At 52.9% G+C, this 26,998-nt stretch overlaps 1 protein-coding gene across 1 annotated transcript; it reads left to right on the forward strand.

The window, feature by feature from the left end:
* Window positions 1-11,340: 11,340 nt before the first annotated feature.
* Window positions 11,341-26,717, forward strand: Slc6a1 (solute carrier family 6 member 1). The gene is made up of 14 exons (XM_090324014.1): window positions 11,341-11,658; window positions 12,304-12,435; window positions 12,895-12,995; window positions 14,177-14,286; window positions 15,666-15,798; window positions 18,712-18,846; window positions 18,961-19,064; window positions 19,536-19,660; window positions 20,468-20,580; window positions 20,903-21,034; window positions 21,986-22,088; window positions 23,338-23,438; window positions 23,904-24,071; window positions 24,475-26,717. The coding sequence occupies exons 1-14, from the start codon at window positions 11,421-11,423 to the stop codon at window positions 24,577-24,579; spliced, it is 1,800 nt and encodes a 599-aa protein (XP_090180140.1). The 5' UTR covers window positions 11,341-11,420; the 3' UTR covers window positions 24,580-26,717.
* The last annotated feature ends 281 nt before the right edge of the window (window positions 26,718-26,998 follow it).

The raw sequence follows: 26,998 nt of genomic DNA on the forward strand, positions 1-26,998 counted from the left end.
CGCCCCTGAGCAGCACTTGGTGGAGGGAGACGGGGATCTGCTCTTGAGATTTGCCCTGACTGCCACACACGGCTGAGGTTGAGCACGGATGAAGGAAAGCAGAAACAAGACAAAATGGAAGTGAATGAGCCCCAGGCTGCCAGCTTCCCAGTCCCTGGCTGAGCCTGAAAACCCCCTGTGCTCCAGCTCACTGTGAGGCTCAGCGAAGCCCTCATTCAGGGTGTTTCCAGATGTGGAGGCCCAAGACTCATGTATGATTCAAAGCAAACCAACAGTGGCTTGGGGAAGGGGGAAAGGCAGTTATGGAAGCATGCTTCGTACACGGAGCTTAAGGGCAGGAGAGTGTGACACAGGCATTTTGTGTGGGTTCCTGCTGGTCCTCGGTGCTGTGCTTTACCACTTGAGCCACAGCTGTACTTGGTGATTAAATGCAGATCAGAGTCTCATCGACTTTCCTACTGGAGCTGGCTTTGAGCCATGTTCCTCAGATCTCAGATCTAGTTGCTAAGATTATAAGTGTGAGCCATCGCCACTCCAGTGTGAGAGGGTTTTTTGGGGGGGTCATTTGTGGGGCTTGAACTCAGGGCCTGGGCACTGTCCCCAAGCCTCTTTGTGCTCAAGCATATTCTATCACTTGAGTCACAGCGCCACTTCCAGTTTTTGAGTGGTTAATTGGAGATAAATGTCTCATGGGGACTTTGTTCCCTGGCTTCAAACCACAATCCTGAGAACTCAGCCTCCTCAGTAGCTGGGATTACAGGGGTGAGCCTGGTGCCTCGCTAACACAGTCATTTTTAACAGGCTTCTTCAGAATAGAGACACAGAATGATCAAATACTGACCGAGCCAGTTGAAGCTCTGAGATTCAGGGCTGAGCAGAGCTTTCCAGGTGCTGTCCTGGGATTCTCAGTGAGGAAACCGAGGCCCAGAGGGCTCCTGGGACTGTCTGAGATTGCACCTTTGGCACCTAACAGAGCCGAGGTTGGCACTCAGGGTTTGCCACAGACTTGAGAAGGAAGTGGCGGTGGCCTCAGGCTGGCAGGACACAGGCAGGTACCTTTTCCTCTGGCTCTGCTTTCTTCATCCCTAAGCCAGGGGAACGGGATGCTGAGCTGGAGGTGAGAGCAGGCAGCTCTAAACAGAATTGTAGGAAGGGGAATTGCTCTGCTCACTTCTGCTTTTTCTCCTCCATTTCCCCCGTAATAGCCTCCTGAGACTAATGGCTGGGGAAGGTAAGAGTCTTTTCTCCAAATGGCACTGAATGCTGCTAATGACAGAGCAGATGTGGCACTGTTAATTATGCTGGGGTATTAAATGCAGCCGCCAACCGGGAGGAGTTCAGTTGCAGCGCTGGGCTGCCAGTGGCCCAGCTTAAAGCCCCTGCCACAAGCCTGGGCCAGGGTAGCACAGCTCCTCCACAGCGGTGGCACCAGACAGCAATCACAAAGCCTAGGGCTCTTGCCCAGCCGGCAGTCCTGAGCCACCCCTCAGGCATCGATCCTCCAGCTCCTGAAGGTTTTCTTTGAGGCCTCTAGGGGGTCTAGGTAAGTCACCTTCAGGGGGCAAACAATAGGCCTAAAGCAAACTTTGACTCTACTGTGTTCCACTGTCAGGGCTGAAGAGCAGCCAGACGTGGTTTTTGTCTGAAGAGCCATCAGCTCCTCAGAGCAGGCCTGGGTGTCTCTTGGCTTCCTGGTCCCTGTGTAGAAGAGGGCGCAGGGCCTGTGTGGTTCCTTTGCTGAGAGATGGGGCCGGAGCAAGATGAGCCTAGATGGAATAGACTGCGGTACCAGCAGGGACAAACCCCTTCTCCAGGGACCTCGGCCTTCCTGGATCAGGGATCCTTGATTTTCAGGAAGAGCTGAATCATCTCCAGGCCAGGAAAGCCCCTTTGTCCTCTCTGAATCTCAGTTTGCCTATCAGCAGAATGGGGAAGGAAGGTTGTGTTGGCTTCAGGCAAGACTATGTCTCCCAACCCAGCCTGGCCTGGATACCGGGGGAAAGAGGCACTGGCATCCGTGTGTGTGTGTGGATGACACACGGGAGGCCTTGCCACCAAAGACATCCACGACCCCCCTCTTGTCTCCCACTTGTCACCGCTGCTGAGTCCCTTATCCAGCTTCTCTGGATTTCCTAGGTGAAAGTGATATCCCCATATCGCAGGCATCCTTTTGTTACAGAGAGGTAAACTGAGTCCTGGCTTAACATCCCAGACCCCACAGGCACTAGGACCCCGAGTTTCTCCCTACCACCCCTGCATTCTTCTCCCTGCCTGAGCCAGCCTAGCTCCACTGTTGAGAAATTATTAAATAGAGTTGGTGGAAGGACTCCGGTTGCCGTGACAACGGAGCCTGTGTCCTCGGGAGATAATGGCGGTGCACAAGGAGAGTGATGTGTGTGGAATGTTGATTCGGGTGCTGTTGGAGCACTGGCTAGCGAGGGAGTGGAGGGCACTGTGTGGAGGGGGTGGGGTGGGAGAGCTGTGGGGGGAAACTTGGCTCTGTCCTGCGGGCAGTCTCACTGGAAAGGGGAGCTTCAGAGGTGCGGAGTCAGGCAGAGAGAGGGGAAGTGACCAAGCCCAGGTCACGCAAGCAAGAGGCAGAGCTGGCGCTATCCTCCTGCGGCTCTAGGCAAGGCCTGATGGGGCCTCTCTTCCTGGAGCCTGGGCCAGGGCCAGCAGCAACAGGAGCAGCCCAAAGAGAAGGGCAACACTGTGGGCCTCAGCTTTGGAACTTAGAGTACAAACCTTGCCAGCCATGTCCTGGACTGTGTAGCCCTGTGCAGGTCCCTTCCAACTGTCCCTCCATTTTCATGATGGGGACAATGGCAGCCGCCCTCACCCTGGGAGGCAAAGTAGCCAGAGCAGCCTAACGATCCTGCCCAGGTGTCAGTCATTGTTCGTGGCATTGGAAGAAACGAAGTGGCTAAGGCAGGACCCAGCTCTGCAACAGAGCCCTTCATTCCCAGCTGGCAAATATCAAGAGGACAAAGCAATGGCTGCCAGACCTAACTAAATATTTCAGACTAAAAAGGGTTATTGGTGGCATTCACTGCACCACACTGTCCCTAAAGACACGTGAGTTCCTTTTGCAGCTGAGTAGACCATCCTGTGCTATAAAACTCATGGTTTTTCTTGCCTCTGCTGCACAGCTGGAAAAATGCATTTCCCTCCGGGTCCATGGGGGATCAGAGACTCTGGGGTCACAATGGGGTTAACACTGGAGGAGGCCCCATGCATTGTTCACAGGCTGCTGGAGATGGGAGCTGTTCTGGAAGCAGAGAGGGTGTTGGATGGAGGCATGGTGGGGGGCGGGAGCTGGGGAGCGCAGAGCCTGATGCCAGCAACCATTTTGTTGGTTTCTAGAAACCTGTGTGAGAAAACCCAGCCCCAAGACAGCCAACCTGTTTGTGACCTGGGGGTTCCCCTGTGGGGCTGGATGGAGGAGAGTGAGCCCTGTCTTCTCACACCTCCATCTTGTTCAGGCCCAAGAGAGTCAGAGGACACTTCAAGTGGACAGTTGACATTTAACCAGGGCTTTAGCGAATGTGCTAATTGTAGGCTAGGTGTCCACATCACACTGGGAATGGTTTTAATGAACAATTAGTGGGGTCTTCACTTCCTGGGTGACTACTCTCCCCCCACTGCCAGATGGGTTGCCTGGAGGTAAGGGGGGCACTGGCACCCGGCCATGATTCTCCGCTTGTTACCTAAGCAAATAAATCATGCCAACTTTAACCAGGTGGTTTATGATGATTGCCAGGTGTTGCACATTTAGTGTGCCCTGGGTACTTGGGTAACTGGTTCCTTTATTCTCCCATTTAATCTTTGTAGCCGTGCTAAAAGTAGAAATCACCGCCTTTGTGGTATACAGAGAGATTAACCGACCAACCAGCACCCCATGGCATTGCCCTGGAGCTGAGACTTAAACCCACTTGCCTTGAGCTCCCAGGCTCCTTTGCCCTGGTCCTGGCTCTGCCTGTTTTTACTTGTGACATCCCCAGCAAAAGTTATTCCGATGTCCACACCTTGTTCATGGGACAGAAGGAAATGGATTCAATGCAAATCTCATCTTCCAACTTGGCAGCTGGTTCTTGCTCAGTGGGGACTTTCATGTTACAAAATGAGGGGGGGGCACCGCTGATCAAATTCTTTCCGAAGGCTGAGAGAGGAATCAAGAGCAGAGGGGCTGGCAAAAGTGAGCATCTGTTGGACTCTTGGGAAAATTAAATCAGCTTTGTCTTGAGGGGAAATATTTTACTCCCTGGAATCTGACCCTTCTTAGACTTTGAAAACACACGCCCCCCTCATTCCTACAAAACACTGTAATGCAGAGTCCCCTCTGCTTCCTTAACCCAACTGAGCTTTTATGGACAGAACAATGGATGTCTTGTTTTTCAGATATAAACGTACCACCTTGAATGTGTATTATAGACCCTCACCTCCCCTTTTTGGCGGCCCAAAGATGGCACCATGTGCTGTTAGGATGACAGATGCAGAAACCAACTCAAAACACATTTGGCCCAAAGGGTACCTGTTTAGGATGCTGGTGGCAGCCCAGCATGGCATGGCATGGGGGGCAAAGCCAGCAGAGTTGTCAGGAGGGGACATGGAGTCCCAGGTATAAAGGATTAACCAAGAGCTCAGGCTGGCTGCAGCTGAAGTGGCTGCTGGCCCTCTGCTGGGCCCCGCTTCTGCATGAGCAGGGCTGCATGAGCAGCAACTTAGCTCAGCTTGCCCTCACCGCTGTAAACCTGAGTTCCGGGGGGCTTCCATGCCCGCATGTGGTGAGCGTGAGTGCGTCTCCATCCCGTGCACTTCTTAAGAGCCTGCTTCCCAAGGCTTGGGGCCATGGGAGAGGATACCACGAATTCCACACCCAAACCCGTCCTTTTTGGCCATCACCTGAGCCCAGAGCCCTTGCCGAGGCGTCCCCCACAGCACAAGCCACCAAGGACAGGCAGAGAAAGAACGGGCAGCGTGGTCTCCAAGGCGAGGACCGGTCAGGAGTCCTGTTGCTTGCATAGATGCCTAAGCTGGCTGGAAGGGTGCTGTCTGAGTGGAAGTCTGAGCTGAGCAGTTACCCCCAGCTCCCCAGCTTACTGGGAGCCCATGGGGACACCTGCAGCCCAGCCCCATGGCAACCCCCCCCCCTGCATGTGACCTCCACAACTTCAGGCAGCTCCATGCCAAAATATGGGTCCCATCTTCCCTCTCTTCCACCCTCTCCCTCCTTCCCCGCTTGCTAGGCCCTTAGGAAGCTATACAGGGCAGACTTGAAGAGCACATCTGCTTTTCCTCCCTCCCTCCCTCCCCTTTCTTTCTTCTTTCTCATCCCCTCCTCCGCTCCTCCTATCCTCCCCCCCCTTCTCTCCACCCTCCTTCACCGTTCCTCCTCACTCTCCCCTCCCCATCCATACAGGCTGCCCCGATGTGGCTGCTCTGTGAATGATGGGCCTCAGCGACACTGGGAAGGTGCCTCCCCCCACCTCGCCTGTCCCCCTGTGGCTGTCCTTACAGGACATGGTCACAAAGGCATGCCACAAGAGATTCAAGCTGACACGCAAGCCAGGCCATCTCTGGAGGGAAGGGGCCAGGCTCCCGCCCTGTGAAGAGTCCCTGGCAGTGGCCTCCCGTCGGCAGGGTGGTAACATTTATACCTGTGTTCCACAGGGACAGCCTGTCCTTACACCCTTTGTGATCCCCATCTTCGTTCTTACAGGACAAACACACCCCTTTTCCTGCAGCATCTGGCCACCCCAAGCCATCATCCAGAGCTCAGTCAGCTCTGCAGGCTCCTGGCGCCTTCAGATACATTTGACGTGACTGCTCGGCCCTGTGGCACTGGGGTTGGGGTTGAAGGGGGCCGCGGGACCCCCTTTGGCTCTGACCTGGAGGGAATGTGCTCCTTGGCTCTGCCTGAGCAGCACGGTGGTGTGTGGGGAAGGCTCAGAGGCGCTCTTTGTGGCCATCTCCCAGATGTCAGAGTGGCAAACTCATACTCTAGCCTGGGGCCTGCCTGGATCCCTGAGGGTGAACTGTGGATGGGGCTCCCTGGGAGGCCATGGCCCCCAGACATGTGCAGGACACACCCACAAGGAAAGACCAGCGTTTAGAGGACAGGCCTCAGGACCTCTGCTTCCACGACTCTCTGCCTTCTTAATAGCATCAAGCTGTGTCCTTGTGGTATTTGTGCCAGGAGGGGGGCCTGCTGGGGACAAGCCAGCCAAGTGGCATGTACTGGAGAAAGTGATTCGAGCCCTTACACCAGAGACCCACTGGCTTGTGTCTTGGCAGCCCAGCTTTGTGCTTGGGGACCTAGCCGGAGGCCTAATCTCTCCATGCCTCTGTCTACCCATGGGTGAGCTCACTGCTCCTTGGCATCCAATGCTGGTATCACACGGCAGTAGATGCTCTGTTTCCTTTCTCTCCATACTCTGAGCTCTTCTTTCCCTTTTCCCATAGTTAACGAAATGTTGGGGGACACTTCCTGTCTATGCAGCCACGGGGGAAGGAGGGCCAGGATGCTGGGGTGTACTACACTGCTGGATAGAGCAGTAAAGTCCCCTCACCAGGTCCCACCATCCTAAGGCTTTGTTTTGATGCTAGGCCCAGGAGACCCCAGGCAGCCCTTGTCACCAGAGCAGCTTGTCTAGGGAGCCTTCCGACCCCTGCCACCCATTTTCCCCCTTCCCCACACACTCACACTGCTCCCCCTCTCTCCCGGGTACCTGATCTTCACCTGGCCCCATCTTGCACACACATTCCAGTTTCCATCCCGTCCATCTCTGAGTGGCAGCTTGAGCTGTTCTTGATTGGCAGGTCTTAGAACCAGCCTCTGCCCAGGCCCCCCAGCCCCTTTTTGAGTGTCCAGTTGCTAGAGGCCAGAGGGCATGCTCACAGGGGCTCACCCAGGGCTGGGTCCTGGAAATGCTACCAGGTCTCCAAGCCTGCCCCCACGCACCTAAACCACAGGCCTGGGCTAGCGCCTGGGTTCCGGGTTCCAGGGGCTTCAGCCCCTCTCACACAGATACAGGGAAGCCTGGCACACAGTAAGCACTCCAGAAGTGCCTGAGGTCCGCAGCAGCTGTCTGTGGAGCCTGTCCTGCGGGCAGAGCACTTTCCTGAAGCAGAGAATAGAAGTCATTCTGTAGCCCCTGGGCATGAAACCAAACCTAATATTAATTTCTTTACTTGAGCCACCAGGCTTGCAAAAAGAAAGAGAGCAAGTAAGTGATTGTAGGCTGTCTGTAACTACTGACCAGAACAAAACAAATCTAGCTGGGCACAGCTCCTTCCAAGCTGACCGCTGCCCCCCCCCAGCAATGCATGTGCCCACTCGCTCCCTGGCCTGGCCCTTGGACAATGATGGCCTTGACACTCAAGCCTGGCCTTCCAACCTCTGCCTGGGCTCCACCCCGTGCAACCCCTCTGATGCCAGAGATAGAAGAAGATTGTCCCAAGCAGCTTCCGTACCCTCCCTTTTCCCCTGCCTGCCCATTCACCACCTCTGCCCTGGCAGGGGAAACGGAGGCAGGTCTGTCACTTGGACTCTCAGAGAGCTTCTCTGCTTCCACTCTTACTCTTCGAGCAGCCAGCACGAGACTTATAAATGTGCATCCGATGACCATCTCATGTAGAATAGAATCTGAACTGTCCATGAGGCCCTCTGTCCACCACCTCCGCTTGGATTTCTTCCCTCTCACATTGGACTCCAGCTGCCCTGGCCTCCTTGCTGTCTTTCAAACACTCCAAGCTCATTCCTGCCTCCGGGCCTTTGCACTGGCTGTCCTCTCTGCTTGAAATCCAAGGTGTCACATCTCTGGTTCCTGATTCAAACTGATTTTTTTTTCTTTTTTCAGCCAAATAAAAGAAGCCCAAGGGCCAACTTTGACCCATTTAGCCACTTCTGATCTAGGGCTTCTAAACTCCACATTTTCTTTTTCTTCCAAAGCATTGCCTTGTTAGGGGATTGGTGGAGGTTTTCTTGCTACTTGGTTTGGCCCCATTTTTGTCAATGGCTTCAGGACTTCATCACAGAGTTCACGCCAGGAAGGGGGTCTGTTATGGACACTCCTTCCTCCATACTCCAACCCCATCGTCCCCCTCCCTTGACTAGGCTTTGTCCTGTCACACACATCACTCCACATCTGAGTTTTTTACCCCAGCACCAAGGTCCTTCATAAACTGGCATTTCTTTTTTTTTTTTTTCTGTTTTGCTAGTCCTGGGCTTGGGCTCGGGGCCTGAGCATTGTCCCTGGATTTTCTCAAGGCTAGAGCTCTGCCACTTGAGCCATAGCACCACTTCTGACTTTTTGCTATGTATGTGGTACCGAGGAATTGAACCCAGGTCTTTGTGCATGGTAGGCAAGCGCTCTACCACTAGGCCAAACTGCAGGGAGGGAGAGTGGATGTTCTGGGTAGACATCAGTCGCTACAGGAGCCTGGAGACGCAAGCTAGAATGCTCACCAGGATTTCCAGCTATCTAATGAGGTGCTGGATTCCTTCCTGGGCACCAAGAATGCTGTCCCTGGGCAGCAGAGGGCGCTGCTTCATTCCTTAGACTCATGTCTAAACCCCAGGGAAGGAGCTGGTTGGCTAGCTCGGGTCAGGTGACCAGCCTTGGCCCAAGGTACCTATTGGATTGCTTCAACAAATATGGCAGCTGGAGCTTATAGGGTAGATTGCAGGGAAGGCTCAGAGCATCCCCATTATCACAGCTGAGGATGACAACCCTCCCCGGGGAGGGATCTGCATTGGCCTCTCCCATGTCTGGGGAGCCTGCTGCCTGCCTCCTGCTTCCTGCTGTCATTCTGGAGGCTGGTTGGCAGCCCTTGCCCCAGTCCAGGATGGAGAAGGGCATCCACAAGGAGCCTGTGGCCGGGGAGGAATTCACCTGAGCCGGCCACTGTGAGGACCAGAAACAGGGACAGCGGTAATGTACAGAGCATCCAGTGGGGCTTATGAGCCCTGGGTAACAGGGCTGCATGTGAGGGGATGGAGGACACGTGGAGCAGAGGCTGGGTCGTGCACACATTGCTTTAGCTCAGCTGTGAGCATAAGCCACAGGGCCACGCTCCCTTCACCTGTTCCAATTGGTTCTGAGGGCTCTGTGAGTTTATTTCACGTCTTTTTTTATTAAGAAACACCCAACGAGCATTTGAGAAAGCAAAAGAACAAAGAAAATAAATCACTGCCCAGCAATTCCCTGGTGACATTTTGGTTTTTGTCCTTCCATTGTGCAGTGTTTTGTTTTGGTTTATATAAGTTTTGTTGTTAATGAACAAATTTGAAGGTAGAGACAAAAATAGGATCGTTCAGGAGACATGGAACTTTCACTACTCTGCTTTTCTCAAAAAAAAAAAAAAACAAAAACAAAACCCACAACATCTTTTCCTATGTTCTTACGTGAACTTGTATATCATTTCTTCAAGTTTGGATGGAGGATGGAGAAAAATACCATCTAGATTAAACTTTAATTGTATTATTAATTAAAAAGAAAAAAGCCGGGCACTTGTGGCTCATGCCTGTAATCCTAGCTACTTAAGAGACTGAGATCTGAGGATCATGGTTCAAAGCCAACCCAGGCAAGAAAGTCTGAGACTCTTTTCTCCAATTAACACCAAAAATCCATAAGTAGAGCTGTGGCTCAAGTGATTGAGTGAAATCGCCCGGGGACAATGCCCAGGCTCTGAGCTCAAGCCCCAGACCAGGGTCCAGGCATGCATGTGTGCATGTATGCACACACAGAAAAGAAGTATTGCTGCTTTCACTGGTGTCCTGTGGAGCCCTGAGAAGCTGCAGCGCCCCCTGCTGGCCTTACTTTTCCTTCTGATAGAATTGTGGACTTTTCTCCTCATGTCCACCCTTGGCCACCTATGGCTGTCCCCATGGCAGTGGCTCCTCCTGCATGCTCCAGTGCCCGCAGGCCAGCGCCGTGCTGCATGGACTCGCTTGGATCACCTTGCTCTGGGATGCTCTGTAGTCACATACACAACCCTGGCAGCTCCCTGTACCCTGCTACCCCTGCGCTCTATAATTCCACTCACCTCCCTCCTCTTCTCCCATCTCTGCCTTGCAGGCTTTCAGCCAGGGGCTTCCAGGGAGCCTTTCAGAGCTGAGCTGTCACTGAGAATCACCAGGTAAGGCCAGCAAGTACATAGGGAGTTCCTACTGTAGTTCCTACAGCCATGACTGCAAGCCAGTACTTTCTAATAGCATTGAGGAGTAGTACTGAGTACTAGCACTCAAAGGCAGATAGGAGATGCAAACACAGGGCTGGTGTGTCAATTTCAAACCCTCTATTCTGCCTCTAGAACTAGAGGCTACAAGACACAAGAATCTAGGTGGAAAGTTGTGGCTATGAAAGCCACTCAACCGGGGACAGGACTGTGGACTAAGAAAAATATAGATCCAGGACTTTGCATTCAACTAGGGATGTACTGTTATCCTTCTAAAAGGGAAGCTGGGTGCTGGTGGACCACGCCTGTAATTCTAGCTACTTGGGAGGCTGAGATCTGAAGATGACAGTTTGAAGCCAGCCTGGGCAGGAAAGTACATGATCTTCTTATCTCCAATTAACCAAACCAGAAGTGGAGACATGACTCAAGTGGTACAGTGCCAGCTCTGAACTGAAAAGCTAAGGAAGGCACCACATCCAGGCCCTGAGTTCGAGCCCCAGGAGCAGCACCAATGAAGGGTAACAATGTTGAGGAAGTAATGTACCCACTACCTGATGAATATACCTGCAACTCCTCTGTACATCACCCCAACAATAAAATAAAATTTTTAAAAAGCATAACCATAATATAGCCATAAGATATAACCATAATAAATGTTATTCATCCTGATAATCCAGGGTATCAAAGAAAGAAAGAAACCAACCAACTAACCAACCACAGGGAAAGTACCTAAGAAAGAAGTTTAAAAGCTCAGCAAAGGTCCCACAGCTCAAAAGTGGATTGTGACTAGAGCCTATGACTTCAAAACCCCACCATCTGCAGCCAGGACACCCCTTCTGGACCCCAGCTTGAGCTCTTCCTGCCTAGTTTGTCCTGACGTAGGTTGTTATGGCCTCAAGGCCATATGAGTTTCCTGGCAGGCCTTACCATTAAGTCTGCAGTGTTTCCATCTGGAAGGTTGGTGGCCAAGTGGTCCACCAGTCACCAGGACATACAGGAAGGTGAGGGAACCAGGGCCAGAGCTGGAGATAGCCTTTGCCCTCCAGGCGGGGAGAAGAGGGATTGGTGAAGACCACTGGAAGCTACCAATGGTCTGGGAATCATTCATTACTGTCCCACCTTAGCCTGTGATCCGCTCTGTCTTCCCAGGGGTACCTTGAGCCGCAAACCTGTTGTCCACGTGGACAGGAGCTGACATCTCACGTCCATCTGCCAGGCCCCCCACATCCAAGCTCCGAGACATGGCAACCAACGGCAGCAAGGTGGCCGATGGGCAGATCTCCACAGAGGTCAGCGAGGCTCCTGTGGCCAGCGATAAGCCTAAGACCCTGGTGGTGAAGGTGCAGAAGAAGGCAGGGGACCTTCCTGACCGGGACACGTGGAAAGGTCGCTTTGACTTCCTCATGTCCTGCGTGGGCTATGCCATCGGCCTGGGCAACGTCTGGAGGTTCCCCTATCTCTGCGGAAAGAACGGTGGCGGTAGGTGTGGGGGGTATTGGCCCTCACAGAGAGGCCCCCCTCCCCCGAGATACCTGCTGCTGCAACTTAAAGGGAGACAAGGAAGTATTTTAGAGAGCAGGTCCCATTCTTTGGTTTCACTCTTCTTTTTTTTTTGCCAGTCCTGGGCTTGAACTCAGGGCCTGAGCACTGTCCCTGGACTTTCTCAAGGCTAGAGCTCTACCACTTGAGCCTCAGCACCACTTCTGGCTTTTTTCTATGTATGTGGTACCAAGGAATCGAACCCAGGTCTTCGTGCATGCTAGGCAAGCACTTTAACCACTAGGCCAAACTCCCGGCCCTGGTTTCACTCTTTTATCCAAAGATCCCCCGCCTGCCAGGCAGAGGTGGCTCACACCTGTAATCCTAGATCTAAGGACCAAGGTTTGCAGCCAGCCTGAGCTGAAAAGTCCTTGAGACTCTATTTTAGCTACCAAAAAGCTGGAAGTAAGCGGTGTGGGCACCCATTTCTCCTACGCAGAGCAGAGGGGGAATTTGAAGCAAGAGACCCTCTGGGGCCCATTTTCCCTGTGGCTGCTGATGCTCTGGGGAGCCCCAGGTGGAAGCCCAGAACCACTGGGACCCTTGGTCAGGAGAATCTCCATCTGCCATGTCCCCGTGTCGCAGGGGCCTTCCTGATCCCCTACTTCCTGACGCTCATCTTCGCGGGTGTTCCCCTGTTCCTGCTCGAGTGCTCCCTGGGTCAGTACACGTCCATCGGGGGCCTGGGAGTGTGGAAGCTAGCCCCCATGTTCAAGGGTGAGTGCAAGGCCCAGGGAGGCACGGCCTCGGGCCGTGGGGAGGGGTCAGGTGACTGAATAAGACGGCCAGAAAGCTATGGGGGGGGGGAGGGCCCAGTTATCACAGCCTGTCCCTTCTCTGCTATAGCTGGCCGTTGTGGGGGGGAAGATGGGGGGTGTCTTCCCTCTCTGTTTCGGCTCTCAGTGCCTGGCAGGTGCCCAGGTGGCCATATGCAGAACTGTCCTTGCAGAGGATGGGGACCCCATGGCACCTGGCAGGCCCCTGTCCTGCACGGGTGACCCAGCCCCAGCTCCCGGTCCCAGGTGCATGTGGTCTCGACACAGTGCCTCCTGCCCTGGTCTGAGTCTTCTCAGTGATACCATCCCCGTGGTGGGTGCTGAGGGGTACCCCGGGGGCAGCCTCCGCCCACCCCCCACCCCGCGGCCGTGTAGAGCTGGAGTCCTGTGTTCTGTGCAGGCGTGGGCCTCGCCGCCGCGGTGCTGTCCTTCTGGCTGAATATCTACTACATCGTCATCATCTCCTGGGCCATCTACTACCTGTACAACTCCTTCACCACCGTGAGTGCCGGCGGGACCCGCTGTCTCCCCGCTACAATGGCGGCCCTGTGCTAGTAGCACCTCCCCAGGCCAGGCACTTTGTGGGGGCTGGTGGCTGGCCATCGGACACTCTGCGGCAGGGTGTTCTTAAGCCATATTGTATGGGCTGGGCTCAAATCCCGACTGATCCTTCTGCAGCTTCAGTAACGAGGCCTAAAGCTCTGTGAGTGTTGCTGTTTTCATTTATAAACTCTAGATACAAGGGCGGCTCACCTCATTTATTCAAAAGAAAATAGAATCGCCGCACGATCCAGCAATTCTACTTCTGGGTGCATGAATGACCCCTACCCCCCAAAATATAATAGGAAGCCTGTTTATGGCAACACTCCTTCAGTGCCGAGTGAGCACACAAAACACAGTAGAGATTTCCTGTGGAATACTAGTCGGGGAGGAAACTCTACCCCGGTACTACATGGAGGAACCTTGCAGACAATGTGAAATGGAAGGAACAGTCGTGGAAGAGCTGGTGCTGCCTGATGGAGCTCATCAGAGATTGGCAGAACGGTCAGATCCATAGATACAGGATGGCCGCTTGGCGGATGCCGGCTGGGGCGTGGGCATAGGGAGCTGGGGTTTAATGAGGACAGTTTCTAGCTTGGGAAAATGGACAGGTCGGGAGGTAGTTCATGGTAAGGGTCACATGGTGGACTTCAAATCCTTACGGATGCACTGGATGCCACCCAGCTGTGCAGTTACAGGTGATCAGGGTGGCACATTCCTGTGGTGTATGTTTGATCACAAAGACAGGGAAGAGAAGGAGAAGGGACCCTTCTCCTCAGCGCCCTGTGAGGCCTAAGGAGAATTGTGGAAAAAGCACTTGGAGCCACGCCTGGCCTGGAGCCAGCTGTTTTCCGTAGTCATCTTTGGACAGGCCTCTGGGCGAAGCTCCAGAGCTGGGGTTCAGCTCTGGTGGTCAGGAGCCTTGCTGGCTCTCCTGGAAGGCTGAGGTTCCGATCTCAGTCTGGCCCTTGTGTAATCTCAAGTGAGTTGTTGACCCTCTCTGATCCGCACAGTGGGGAGTCACAGGGCTGCCTGCTCCTAGCACTTTGGGGAAGGGGAAGGGGTGACCAGCTGTGACCTGGGAGATGCTGAGGAAAGCAGTGTCAGAAGGGCTGTCATGTCTGACTGACGGTTCCTTGCAGACACTGCCTTGGAAACAGTGCGACAACCCCTGGAACACAGACCACTGCTTCTCCAACTACAGCATCGCCAACACCACCAACATGACCAGCGCTGTGGTGGAGTTCTGGGAGTGAGTACTGGTGGGGGGGGGGTTGCCCGGGGGGGGGGTGTGCCCTGCTGGGGGTGGAGGAGTTCAAAGAGCTATGGGCAGGGGATGGGAGCCACAGAGGATGAGGCTCTTTCCCCACCCTGGAGTGCTGGACCAAGGGCCAATAGACACCAGTTGTGGCCTCCAGTGGCGAAGCCCAGCACAGACAGAGCCACATCCAGCAGGAAGATCAGATCCCCAGAAAACCTCTCTTCTGCCCTCCTTCTGCTGGTGCTGCCAGTGGTGAAACACAGAGAGAAGCTAGATAGAGGACAAGGCCCAACAATGATGTCGTAGAGGGCCCAGTGGGCAAGCACAGCCCACGGAGGGGAAGGGCAGAGAGCGCATTCAAAGGGCAGATGGAAGGAAACACCATAGGCAGAGTCAAGTGGATTCATCCTGAAACGCAGCCCAGCCTCTCATCAGCATCTGCCTGCTCAGGTTCTGTGTTTGCATTCAGCCAAGCTGAGATGGAAACGCCCAGACAGAAGACCATGCCTGCCCTGAGCTTGCATGGAGGCTCCCCTGGCCACTGTGCTCTCAGCGTCACAGTGGATGCCAATCTGCGGAACACTGACTTTGGGTTGGGCATCCTTGGTCATCCAGAATGATCTGAAGCTTATGGGATCGGATGCGCAGGCTCTCTGGGTCCCAATGAGGAATTGGAGCCGCCATGTTGTTCAGTAACTGCAGGCATCATAGGAGCAATCCCCGTGAATGACAAGGGATCCAGAATCTTCTAGAAGAAACACATACACACCCTCACACATGCATACACACACACACACACACACACACACACACACACACCATAACCACAGCAATGGCCACCCTGACTCCATCCTCAGGGAGGCCCCTCCATGGTGAGGGTGAGGGCTCTGATTGGACAAGATGAGCTTGTGCTACCCACATCTCTTCGGCATGAAGGAAGCATCTGTTCTGGACAGGCCCGAGAGCAGCCTGGAAGATCTGGGCTGCAGGGGTGTAGGTCCAGTGTTAGGACAAGTGACCATGGGGTCCTTTCAAGGGGTCCACGGGACCCACCAAAGCCTGCTGCTTTGGGTTCTGCTCTCAGCCCCTCCCACAGGCCACTCTCAGCCTGCCACACTCTTCATCCAGCCTTTTAGTCCCTAAACACTCTCTGAACATTGACTGTATGATTAGAGGTTTAATGTGCAAATAAATGGACAGGGATCACACCAGGCAACTGTGCAAAGAGGAGGGAGATCCAGAGAGCCTGTGGGAGCTGCAAGAGAGCTGTCATAGCACAGTCCCAGGAAAGACTCGGGTCTGGTCCACACCTGGGTCCCTTGAGCTCCTGAAGGCTCTCCATGATGACCCCCTTTCCTCTGCGTCCCCAGGCGAAACATGCACCAGATGACGGACGGACTGGATAAGCCAGGCCAGATCCGCTGGCCGCTGGCAATCACCCTGGCCATTGCCTGGATCCTGGTGTATTTCTGCATCTGGAAAGGAGTTGGCTGGACTGGAAAGGTAAGGCTGTGGGCAGTGGGGCTGGGGTCTCTGCCCTCCTGGGGAAATCTCTGCCCTAGTGAGGACCCATGCCCTGTACCACTGTGAGCAAAGGAGGTCCTGCAGCTCTCTGCCTCAGTTTCCTTGTCGGCAAGATGGGAACAAATTCCCTGCTGGGGGTGGAAGGGAAGGAGTACAGCAGGCATGGTGCAAGTGACTTTGCCTCTCTGAAACTCAGCTTCCTCTGTAAAATGGGGCTGTGAAGGTGCATTTCCGCTTGCAGAGAGAATCGCATAGGCTGGTGACTTTGCAGAGCTCCACAAGACCTGCCTGACTGTCCTTGTTTTCTTTGTGTTTGTGATGGCAAGTGAAGAGCTATGTCTAGTCATGCTGTTCAGCGGGGAGCACTGGGGAGCTGTGTCAGGCCAGGAGGAGGGGAGCTGCACCCCACTTCTCATTTTCAAGCCCCTTGCAGGAGTTTGGGGATGAAGCCAAGTCACTTTCCAGCCCTGGCTGTGTGCGTGGAGGTGTTACAGCAAGTCTAGGCTAGAGGTGGGGCTGGAGCTGAGTGGGAGGCAGGGAGTCTGAGCTTCGGTGGGCTTCCAGAAGAACAAAACAGAACTGTTAACCAATTGTACGCGGGGCAATGGGCAGTGCCACTGAAGCCGCTTTGTGTCTGGAGGGAACTGTGTCCCTGTGACTCAGCTCCTAGTCCAGTGTCAGAACACATAGGGCAAGTGGAAGGCTACTGGTACATAATGGGCACTCAGAGCCAAGCAGCGGCATTTTGGGGTGGTATCTAGAGTTCCTCTACATAGGAGACTGACTTCGTGGGGACAGAAAGTAAAACCTGCCCACTCACTGCATATTTTGGAGGGTACCAACCTAGCGCTAGCATTTATTAAGCACTTACTTACTATTTACCTGGATGCCAGATGAACAAGGAGAAGATCTGAGCAGCATCTGTGAAGCATGTTGATGTCCTCATACCACCAGCCTTTACGGGCAGTAAGCGGAATTACACATTATTTCATGGTCTCAGGAACAATGTGATTCTTAATTATAGAATCGGAACTGCTATCTATTTAGGTTGCCTCCAATTTTAAGTGACTCTAAATACCACACTGAACACCTCTGTTCAGTGCCAAACAAGAGAACATGAGGCTCAGAGAATGTAAGACATTAACCCAGAGTCACAATCTATAGCTAATATAGGGGGGGGGGTGTGTGTGTGTATACGCCAGTACTGGGGCTTGAACTCAGGACCTGGGCCCATCCCTTAGCTTTGTCCACTCAAGTCTAGCACTCTTCTACTTGAGCCCACAACTCCACTTCTGGCTTTTGGGTGGCTAATTAGAGTTAAGTCTCATAGACTTTCCTGCCCAAGTCGGCTCTGATTCTCAGATATCAGTTCCTGAGTAGCTAAGATTCTAGACCATTAATGCCTGGTTGAGTTTGAATCCCCTTTTCACAATTTCTAGAACAGTGAATTTCCTGTGGGCTGGTGTCTGGCTTTCTACCCTTGAAGGATCTTAGAGACCAGCCAGGGAGAAACACTAATTTCAGAGAACAATTCAGGCTGTCTAGCAAATGGGGTCACATCAGACAACGACAACAAGGGTCACTGAGCTTGAAAATCACTGAGCCATAAATGAGCAAAGAGAGGGAGCTTTGCATAGTGGCAGTCACATGATCATCAACAGACATGACACAGGTTTGTGCGTGCCGTACAGCCCTGCAAGGAAGCTGCCGGAAGGAGTTCTACTGCCAGAGGCAGTTAGGGGACAAGAGCAAGATTATTTTTTCTCACTCAGGAAGCCACTGCTAGAACTTTCCCCCAAGAGAAAAATAATGCTTCTGCAGATGAAGATTTATATGCAGAGGTGTTCAGTGTGGTATTTAGAGTCACTTAAAATCGGAGGCAGTTTAAATGGATAGCAGTTCCGGCTCTATAATTAAGAATCACATTGTGGGCCGGGAGTTTGGCCTAGTGGTTAAAGTGCTTGCCTAGCATGCACGAAGGCCCGGGTTCGATTCCTTGGTACCACATATAGAAAAAAAGCCAGAAGTGGTGCTGAGGCTCAAGTGGTAGAGCTCTAACCTTGAGAAAGTCCAAGGACAGTGCTCAGGCCCTGAGCTCAAGCCCAGGACTGGCAAAAAAAAAAAAAAAAAAAAAAAAAAAGAATCACATTGTTCCTGAGACTGTGAAACAATGTTTAGACAATAGAAACAAAGCCATATAGCCGCTGGGACTCTGGTGGCTTAGCTACTCAGGAGGCTGAGATCTTAGGATTGATGTTCGAAGCCAGGTAGGAGAGTCATTGAGATTCTTTTCACCAAAAAGCCAAAGTAAGCTGTGGTTCAAGCAGTAGGGTGCCAGCCTTCAGCAGAAATAGCTAAAGGACAGTGCCCAGGCTCTGAGTTCAAGGTCTAGGACCACCACATCATTGTGTTTTAGCTTGGTACATGTCATGTGAAAGTGTACCCTCGTCTTGTGGGCCTCCTTTTGCAAGAAGAGGGGCCAGACATGCCCAGAAGGAATAGAAGAGGAACCCTGAAATGCTAACGTCTCTGTGGGCTTGTAGCTGCCAGACTACCCTTTTATTTGGTTTCAGAACAACAGGAATCCTGGCTCTTATATAACTTCTAGGGGCTGTGGAAGCGATGTATCATTTTTCCATTACTACATGTATTACCTGGGTAATGTGGTCATCTAAAAATAAACAAGGAGGTGATAATGGAAGGGAAAAGCCATGTTTTAAGCTGGTTGGCCCTGGAAGGGCTTCAGAAAAGAGGCCAAGCAACAGTCCAAGAATCCAGGAGGGCTTCCTGGAAGCATGGGCCCCAAGCCCAGAGCCTAACAGGTACTCGAATGGGTGAAGGCAGGGTGGCGAGTGCTCTGAGGGGCGTCACGCCTCACGACTGTCCTCCCAGGTGGTCTACTTCTCCGCTACATACCCCTACATCATGCTCATCATCCTCTTCTTCCGCGGAGTGACGCTGCCCGGTGCCAAGGAGGGCATCCTCTTCTACATCACACCCAACTTCCGCAAGCTGTCCGACTCGGAGGTGAGGACGCCCCAACCCCGGGCCCACGCTCCTGCCTTCCCATGCTGCTGAGGGCACTGGGGGACTGTGGCTGCCCTTATTGCCCTATTTACCCAAGTGTATCATCCCGGCCAGGTGTGGCTGGACGCAGCCACTCAGATCTTCTTCTCATACGGGCTGGGCCTCGGGTCCCTGATTGCGCTGGGGAGCTACAACTCCTTCCACAACAACGTCTACAGGTACCTGGGCCGGCCTGGAGCCCCAGGTCCTGGCCAAGACTTCTGGTGGCCTCGTGAGACCCTCCTCCCGAGGGCCACGCCCATTGCCTGGCCACGCCCCTCCTTGGCCACACCCAGCCACAACCCTCCCTCTGTACCCTCCTGAGACCCCACCCTCCCCTTGTACCCTCCTGAGACCACGTCCCACCACGGCCAGCATCCCCGGAGGTCACCTGCTGTAAGGTCTCACCCCTGGCCTTTTATCTGGGAGGTCTCTGTGTCCTCTCAGCCCAGCCTTCTCTCAGGCAGTCCCCTCATCCCTGCTTCTGGTCACCCCTTCCTCCCCCGACCCAGCTCCTTGTGGCTCTGCCCTCCCAGGGTGGCTTGCCCATGGACCTGCCCCTCCGGGGCCACCTGCCCCTTAGTGAACTTTCTCCTAGCCCTGCCCTTCCGGACCCCGGTCACCTGACCTCGATCCACTTCCCTCTCCAGGGACTCCATCATCGTCTGCTGCATCAATTCCTGCACTAGCATGTTTGCGGGCTTCGTCATCTTCTCCATCGTGGGCTTCATGGCTCACGTCACCAAGAGGTCCATTGCAGACGTGGCCGCTTCAGGTCAGCGCTGCACACAGCATGCACACAGGGTGTCATGTGGTGTAGGTCCTGGGGACGAGCTGGCCGGCAGCTGGCCTTGGTGTCTGTCCTGGAGACCATCCACTTGGGTGCAGCTGGGCTGTGGTCCCCTACATGCTACAAAGGCCCCCACATCCATCTTAGGAATTCCCTGAGTCCTAAAATGTTCACCCCTAGTGGGCTGTGCCCACTAGAAGCAGTCCCCGTGCGGTGACCAACACTGTGGGCTCAAGCAGACCCCAGGTGCCTCCCCTCTACCTGCTCTACCAGGGGCTCGCCTCGGGTCGTCTGCACTCGGGGGGAAAAGGAAGTTCTCTGCAGACAGCATTGCCTGCCCCACCTCACGGCTCCAGAACTCTCCAGCCACATTGGCCCTGTCTGGATTGCAGAAGGAACTTTACAACCTCCTCCCTGGGGCCCCCAGAACCTCGCCCTCAGATACAACATACTCTAAACAGTCCTCCCAGCCTTGCTGATGTCCTGTGTCCCCTGCCTCAGGGAAGATCCTGTGCCCAGGCCAGGGCTCTCAGCCTGCCCTTCCTCCTCCTGCCTCCTGTGTATCTCCAAACCTGTGTTGCCCCAGCCACTGGCCAGGCCATAGTGGCTACTCAGTTCCTAGCTGGCTTTCTTGCCTCTGGTGTACCCACCATAGGACCTGGTCCCGTACTGCTTCCTCAAAGCTGACAGATCTCTAGGAAGACAAGATGGAATAAATCTGGGCAGGTGAAGGTGTGGTGGGGACTCGATGCCATTCCCTCTTTTCTTCTGCTTTACCCCTGTCTGCCCCAGGCCCAGGGCTGGCCTTCCTGGCATACCCAGAGGCGGTGACCCAGCTGCCCATCTCTCCTCTGTGGGCCATCCTGTTCTTCTCCATGCTGCTCATGTTGGGTATTGATAGCCAGGTGAGTCCCCCACCCCTACACCTTGGGCTGGGGACTCTAAGCTCCCCCATAAGAGCAGGAAGAGGGGCTCACTCCTAGGTCCCCATGAAAAGGACTAAGAATTCCAGACCTCACACGGTCCCACTGTATGAGTCAGAAAGGTCCCCCGCCAAGGCTTCTGTTTGCCTGACGGGGAAGCTATCCTGAGGCCACATAGGGAGCCAGAGGCAGAATCAGCTTGGTTCTGGGGCAGGCCTGTTGCCTTCCTGTACAGAGCGAGGCTTGGGGTGGGCCAGGGCGGGAGCGGCGCAGGGGCCTGACCTTTGTTCCTGCCTCGATCAAGTTCTGCACTGTGGAAGGCTTTATCACGGCCCTGGTGGACGAGTATCCCAGACTCCTCCGCAACCGCAGGGAGCTCTTCATCGCGGCCGTCTGCGTTGTCTCCTACCTGATCGGCCTCTCCAACATCACTCAGGTACACCCCAAGGCCTCCCCTCGGCCCTGTTCTACCCACTTTCCATCATCCCGAGCGCCACAGCCACGTCTGCTGTCTTTGGAGCTCACATTTTGGTGGACAAGATTGACATACAGATTAGACATTTTCCAAGAGTAATTCCATGAGAGAAAGGACCTGGCATCAGCGGGGCTGGGAGGGACTCTACCTCAGACAGCAAGTCAGGAGCGGTCTCTCTAAGGCAGTGATGGTCGATTCGGGACTTTAGTGCAGAGGAATTGAAGGATCTGAGAAAAGAAAGCACGGTAGGTGTAAAGGCCCTGTGGTGAGAGTGGGGTTTAGGGAGCTTGAAGGACAGAAAGGAAGCCGATGTGGTGGAGGCAGAAGGATTCAAAAAATGGGCAGGAAGTATAACCAGACCATGGAGGACCTCAGATTAGATTTGAATTGAATTGGTATCCACTAGAGATAGCTGGTGTGCTATGTTATTGTCTTATGTAAGTCAGGAAGGTTTTGGGGTTTTTTTTTGGGGGGGGGGTGCCAGTTGTGGGCTTGAGCTCAGGGCCTGAGCACTGTCCTTGGACTTTCTCAAGGCTAGAGCTCTACCACTTGAGCCACAGCACTACTTCTGGCTTTTTTCTATGTATGTGGCACTAAGAAATCGAACCCCGGTTTTTGTGTATGCTAGGCAAGCACTCTACCACTAGGCCAAACTCTCAGCCCCAAATCAGGGAAGGTTTTAAGCATAGGAGAGGCACGTCCAGCTCTAGTGGCCGATTCCTTGTTATATAACCTGGACATCTTCTTCCCAACTCCCACACAGTGGGAAACTCCCCCCCACCCCCCGTCATGGCCAGCACTTCCTCCAGTCTACCCTCAAGTCTTCCTGGGGCAGTGTAGCCTCTCCAGGCTCCCAGGCTGAATGCAGTAGGTATGGGGTGGACTGGCATTCATCTTCATTTGATCTTTCAGGGGGGCATCTATGTCTTCAAACTTTTCGATTACTACTCCGCCAGTGGCATGAGCCTGCTGTTCCTTGTGTTTTTCGAGTGTGTCTCCATTTCCTGGTTTTATGGTAAGTGTGTCCTCATTTTCTTTACTCTCTCCCTCCTCCTCTCTCTTCCTTCCTCCCTTCCCACCCACCCTCCCTTGCTTCCATCATCATTCAACAAATACAACTTCCCTGTCATAGTCACAATTCCATTAGCCTAGAACCCCATATTTAGAATGTATAAGAGCACTTAATTATATCCATTCAAAATAGGAGCCAGAATTTTTGGTCAGTTTCAAGTTTCTTTCTTTTTTTTTTTTTTTTTGCCAATCCTGGTGCTTGAACTCTGGACCTAGGCACTGTCCTTGAGCTTCTTTTGCTCAAGACTAGCTCTCTATCAATTGAGCCTCAGCACCACTTCCAGTTTTCTGGTGGTTAATTGGAGATAAGAGTGCCATAGACTTTTATGCCTGGGCTGGCTTTGAACTGTGATCCTCAGATCTCAGCTTCCTGCATAGCTAGGACAACAGGCATGAGCCTGGCAGGATTTTTTTTAAAGTTTGTTTGACAGTTTATCTGGAAAAGATAAAAGGATATCGAATGAATAAACAAAGATTTAAACGTGTTTTAATACCAGCATTGAATAAAAGGATGCAGACTCTTTAGCCTCCTAACAAAGGAAGTGGATTTCCTTTGTGTCTGTGGGGGCTGAAGCTTCTCCAGCCAGCTGTACGCCACCGTCTCCCAGGCCTCCTTCCTGGTACCCTTGGTGATTGCAGAAAGATGGGACACTTGGGAAGAGACATGGCATTTCCCCATTTCACTGCATCTGCTCATCACTGTCCTTTCCTCCCACTAATTGGCCTGACCAAGGGTCCTCAGTGGCTTGGCCTGTCATCTGAGCAGAGTCCAGCTGGGCTCTGCCGAGCTCTAAGCCATCCTGTGGGCTTACTGGTTTTCTTGTGTGAGATTTGCAGTTCTCTGTAATCTCAGCAGTGTCTCATAGTGACAGTGTATTGGGTATGCCACCAGAGGAATGGCTGGGACTGCGGACAGGTGGGAGGAATGCTGGAGAGGGGACACAGTGTGTATGCATCCTCTAGTGGGAAGGAATCTTCACATTGAGGGGACTGGCTTTCCTACTTGAGTGGGAATCAGCCATTGACAAATACTTTAGTACCCAAAGCATTGGTCCCAAGTTCTACCTGAGACTATGGGGTTTCTAAGAAGTCAGGTGACCTGCTTGTGGTCAGTCTGGGAGTGTGGTAGAACTGGGCTCTGAACCCAGTCCATATAGCTCAGCCTTCATCCCGCTCTTGTCCCATCGTCACAGGTGTCAACCGATTCTATGACAATATCCAGGAGATGGTCGGCTCCAGACCCTGCATCTGGTGGAAACTGTGCTGGTCCTTCTTCACTCCCATCATCGTGGCGGTAAGGACAGGGCTTGACCAGCCTGCCAGGATGAGGCCACCCCAGGCGCGAGGCCTGCGGCCCTGGGGAGAAGCCGCGGGGGCAGAGGCTGGGGAAGGAGAGGAGGCCCGCAGCCCTGTTCCCTGATAACACTCATCCCCAGTCAGTGAGCCCCTGTGACCTAAGGCTCACTCACCTGGTCAGGGGTGGGATTCAAGCAGCACTTCTAGACAGGTGTCTCTTTGGTCACACACAAGTGGTGTCTGTAAGCAAGGGGCTGAGCTCAGGGACAGAGGCTGATGGCCTCAAGGTCTTGGAGGGGCTTTGCTTGTCCAGTCTGGATGGCTGACCTGTTCTTCTTTCTCCTTGTTTTCTTCTTCCTTTTTCTCCTCCTCTCCTCTTTCTCTTATTCTCCCTCCTCTTGTTCCTTCTCTTCCTTTTCCTCTCTCTTCCTCTTCCCCCTCTTCCTCTTCCTCCTGCTCCCAGGGCGTGTTCCTCTTCAGTGCTGTGCAGATGACGCCCCTCACCATGGGAAGCTACGTTTTCCCCAAGTGGGGCCAGGGTGTGGGCTGGCTCATGGCCCTGTCTTCCATGGTCCTTATCCCTGGCTATATGGCTTACATGTTCCTCACCTTGAAGGGCTCTCTGAAGCAGGTAAGTTCTACTTCGTTTCCCTCACCCTGGCAGACCTCTAGGTCTAGATGGAAGCACAAACAAGTCGACAACCAGTGCCACAAGTGTGAGAGGTCCCACAGGATAAGCCAAGGAGAGGAGATGGAAGCAGACAGTCTTGCATAGATTGAAGAGGGGTCACTAAGGAAAGGACTGAAGGTAAACCAGATGTAGTGTAGAGGCAGGAATTGTTCCCAGGAGGGGAGGGAGGAGACTGGCTGTGGAGGCCTGGTCAGGGGCCACTGCTGTGTGCTGACTGCCAGAAGGTAGGGGCTGGGGAAGCTGGGAAGACCCTGAAGGATAAGGTGACAGTGGGATGGTGTAATGGCAGGCCTGCAGCATATGGCTGTCTAAGGACCTTGCATGTCCCTTCTGCTGTCCCCAGCGTCTCCAGGTCATGATTCAGCCTAGCGAAGACATCGTGCGCCCTGAGAACGGTCCCGAGCAGCCCCAGGCAGGCAGCTCAGCCAGCAAGGAGGCTTACATCTAGGGGTGCAGGGCCGTTCACCGACCCAATGCTGCCACCCCACCTGGCTGCACCACCACTTGACCACTGAAGATACCCTGTCTCCACTACCTCGAGTGGCGGGTCCAGATACCATCACCAGGCAGAGAGGGGAGGTGGGGGGGCGGACAGCCCAATCCTTGGGTGGCCCCAGCCATGGCCACACACCCAGTGGCTTCTAGCAGGCTGATGACTTTTTATAGGCCCTGAGCGGTTGGTGGGTGTTCATAACTGCCACCATGCTCATTTTTATCTTGCCAGCAAACTGTGGCCCAGTAAGGCCACGCACTCCTGGCTTTTCTTCCTTCCTGACTGTTCTCTTCCTGCCAAATCTGACTGTTAGCTGGGCCTCTGCCGGTGCCCAGGAGGCCAATGGCAGCTCTGGAGGCAGGAAAAGGTCATTTCCTATATGGAGCCTGCAGCCAGGGCCCCTTGAAGCAGCAGGGAGCTAGCGGGGCTCTGCCTTTCCAGTTTTTATTTTTATTTTTAGTTTTTCCTTTCCAAGGCAGCTTGACAAAAACCACCCCAGAGACCTCAATTGTCTGGGCAGAATATTCCTGTCTCTGTACCCCAGAGATGGCAGAGTAGCTAAGTGCTACCTGCTGCTCACCTCCCCTGGCTTTCTGATGGGACCTGGCCCAGCCTCAGGTCCACAAGGGCTCTGTTGGCTAGGAAAGAGCTATAAGCACAACTCTTTTGGTGACCATTCCTGGGTACTTGTGGGACCCCCTGGGGACCTGACCCAAGCAGGTCTCCTTTCCCTGAGCTGCCCAGTTTTACAGAGCACAGAACCCCCACAGGAAGGCCAGGGTAAAGGGCCTGTCTAGGGCCAGGTGGGGTCCTTCTGCTCCTGGGTTTCCCTCTTCAATATTACTCACTGCCACTCCCTCTTGCTGCCATCTCCCCATCAGTCTCCAGGACCCCTGGCTGCCACTCAAATCCACCCACCCATTGAGGAGCCAGTGTTAAACCAGAGACCCTACCCCTGCCCCACTCCGCCCCTTGCTGTGCTACCCAGGGCCCACTTGATCCATCAGGTACTCCTTCTGGAATTGGGCTCCCAAGCTCAGTCTTTCTCATTGGCTGGAAGGAGGGTTCCTGTAGCAAAGCCTGCGTCCTTCCTGGTAGCTCCCTAGCTCTGTAGCTTACAAACTCTTGTTCTATGACTAACCCTTAATAACTATGGTGAATAACTGTGACTGTGGGTTTTTTTTTTATCTCTTGTCGTTGTTCTCCTCTGAAAAGTGACCAGCATAGCCGTTCTTGCAATAGGGTATTACCCTGAGAATATTAAGCACATTATTGTAGAGAATAAAAACACATATGCACATAGAAATGCACACACAGGCACATTCATCCTCATGTGTGGCATCTAGGGTCCCATGTGGTATCTTGTAGGCAATCCACACCCTCTTTCCTGTGGCTGTCTGTAAAATAGTCTCCTTGCTAAGGCATCCCCAGTGCCCAGTGGCAAAACTGTGGTCCAAGTGCATAGGTATTGTTAGATTCTAGGGTTTACAGTGGCAGGACCTTATACTGTATCTCAAGGTCCCACCCACCCCCACCTCTGTGTGAATCATTTAGAATAAGGGCAAGGAGGCATCTCACTTGCTCTGTGTTCAAGTCTCAAAGACAAGTCTAATGTAAATGCAGCATATTTATGTCTGTAAGCAATTCTGAAATGTTTGGCAAGAAATCCCCTAATTGATTTCCATCCAGACTTACCTTCTAGAGCACAATACTAAGTGTCGTACAATTACTGTAAGAACTGTGAATATGTGTAATTTTTTTTTTAGTATTTACCCTGGGGGGAAAAGATATTGTATTATCATTATATGCTTTTTTTTGCAATAAGGATTTATTCTCAGAACACCAAGTAAATTTATCTCTATATAAAAAGTATATGTAATATATGCATATTCAAACTATATACAGAGCCTGTTTTAAAAAAATTACAATATTTAGTAAAATTATCTGTTCTATGGACCAAATGTAAAATATTTATAAATGAAGATGCATTTTAAATGTCTATAAATGGTGTTATAACTAGAGCACGGGTGTTATGTAAGTTCCCAAGAATTTAGAGGAAACATAATAAAGGTTCTATGACATGCAAATGCAAACCTTCAGAGGTGTTTATCTCCTTTGTGACAGTACTAGGACTTGAAATCAGGGCGTAGGCACTGTCCTTGGATTTTTGCTTTAGGATGACACTCTATCACTTAAACCACACCTTCGCTTTTGGCTTTGCATGTGGTGTGTGTGTGTGTGTGTGTGTGTGCTTGCTTGTGCACATGCATGCTCAAGTGCACGTGTGTGTTTAATCAAACCTAAGAGTCTCATGAACTTTCTTTGCCCCTTTGATCTTGAAGATTGATCCTTAGATCACAGCCTCTTGAGTAGC

This window comes from Megascapheus bottae, chromosome 33 (genome assembly GCF_031878675.1).
Source record: "Megascapheus bottae isolate mThoBot1 chromosome 33, mThoBot2.hap1, whole genome shotgun sequence".
In the NCBI taxonomy this organism is placed as follows: domain Eukaryota; kingdom Metazoa; phylum Chordata; class Mammalia; order Rodentia; family Geomyidae; genus Megascapheus; species Megascapheus bottae.

Excerpts from the sequence above, each read along its gene's own strand:
- Slc6a1 (XM_090324014.1), top strand. The coding sequence starts at position 11,421 with ATGGCAACCAACGGCAGCAAGGTGGCCGATGGGCAGATCTCCACAGAG. Across the intron at positions 11,659-12,303 it reads CTGCGGAAAGAACGGTGGCG|GGGCCTTCCTGATCCCCTAC; the intron begins GTAGGTGTGGGG and ends CCCGTGTCGCAG. Across the intron at positions 21,035-21,985 it reads GCCTCTCCAACATCACTCAG|GGGGGCATCTATGTCTTCAA; the intron begins GTACACCCCAAG and ends TTGATCTTTCAG.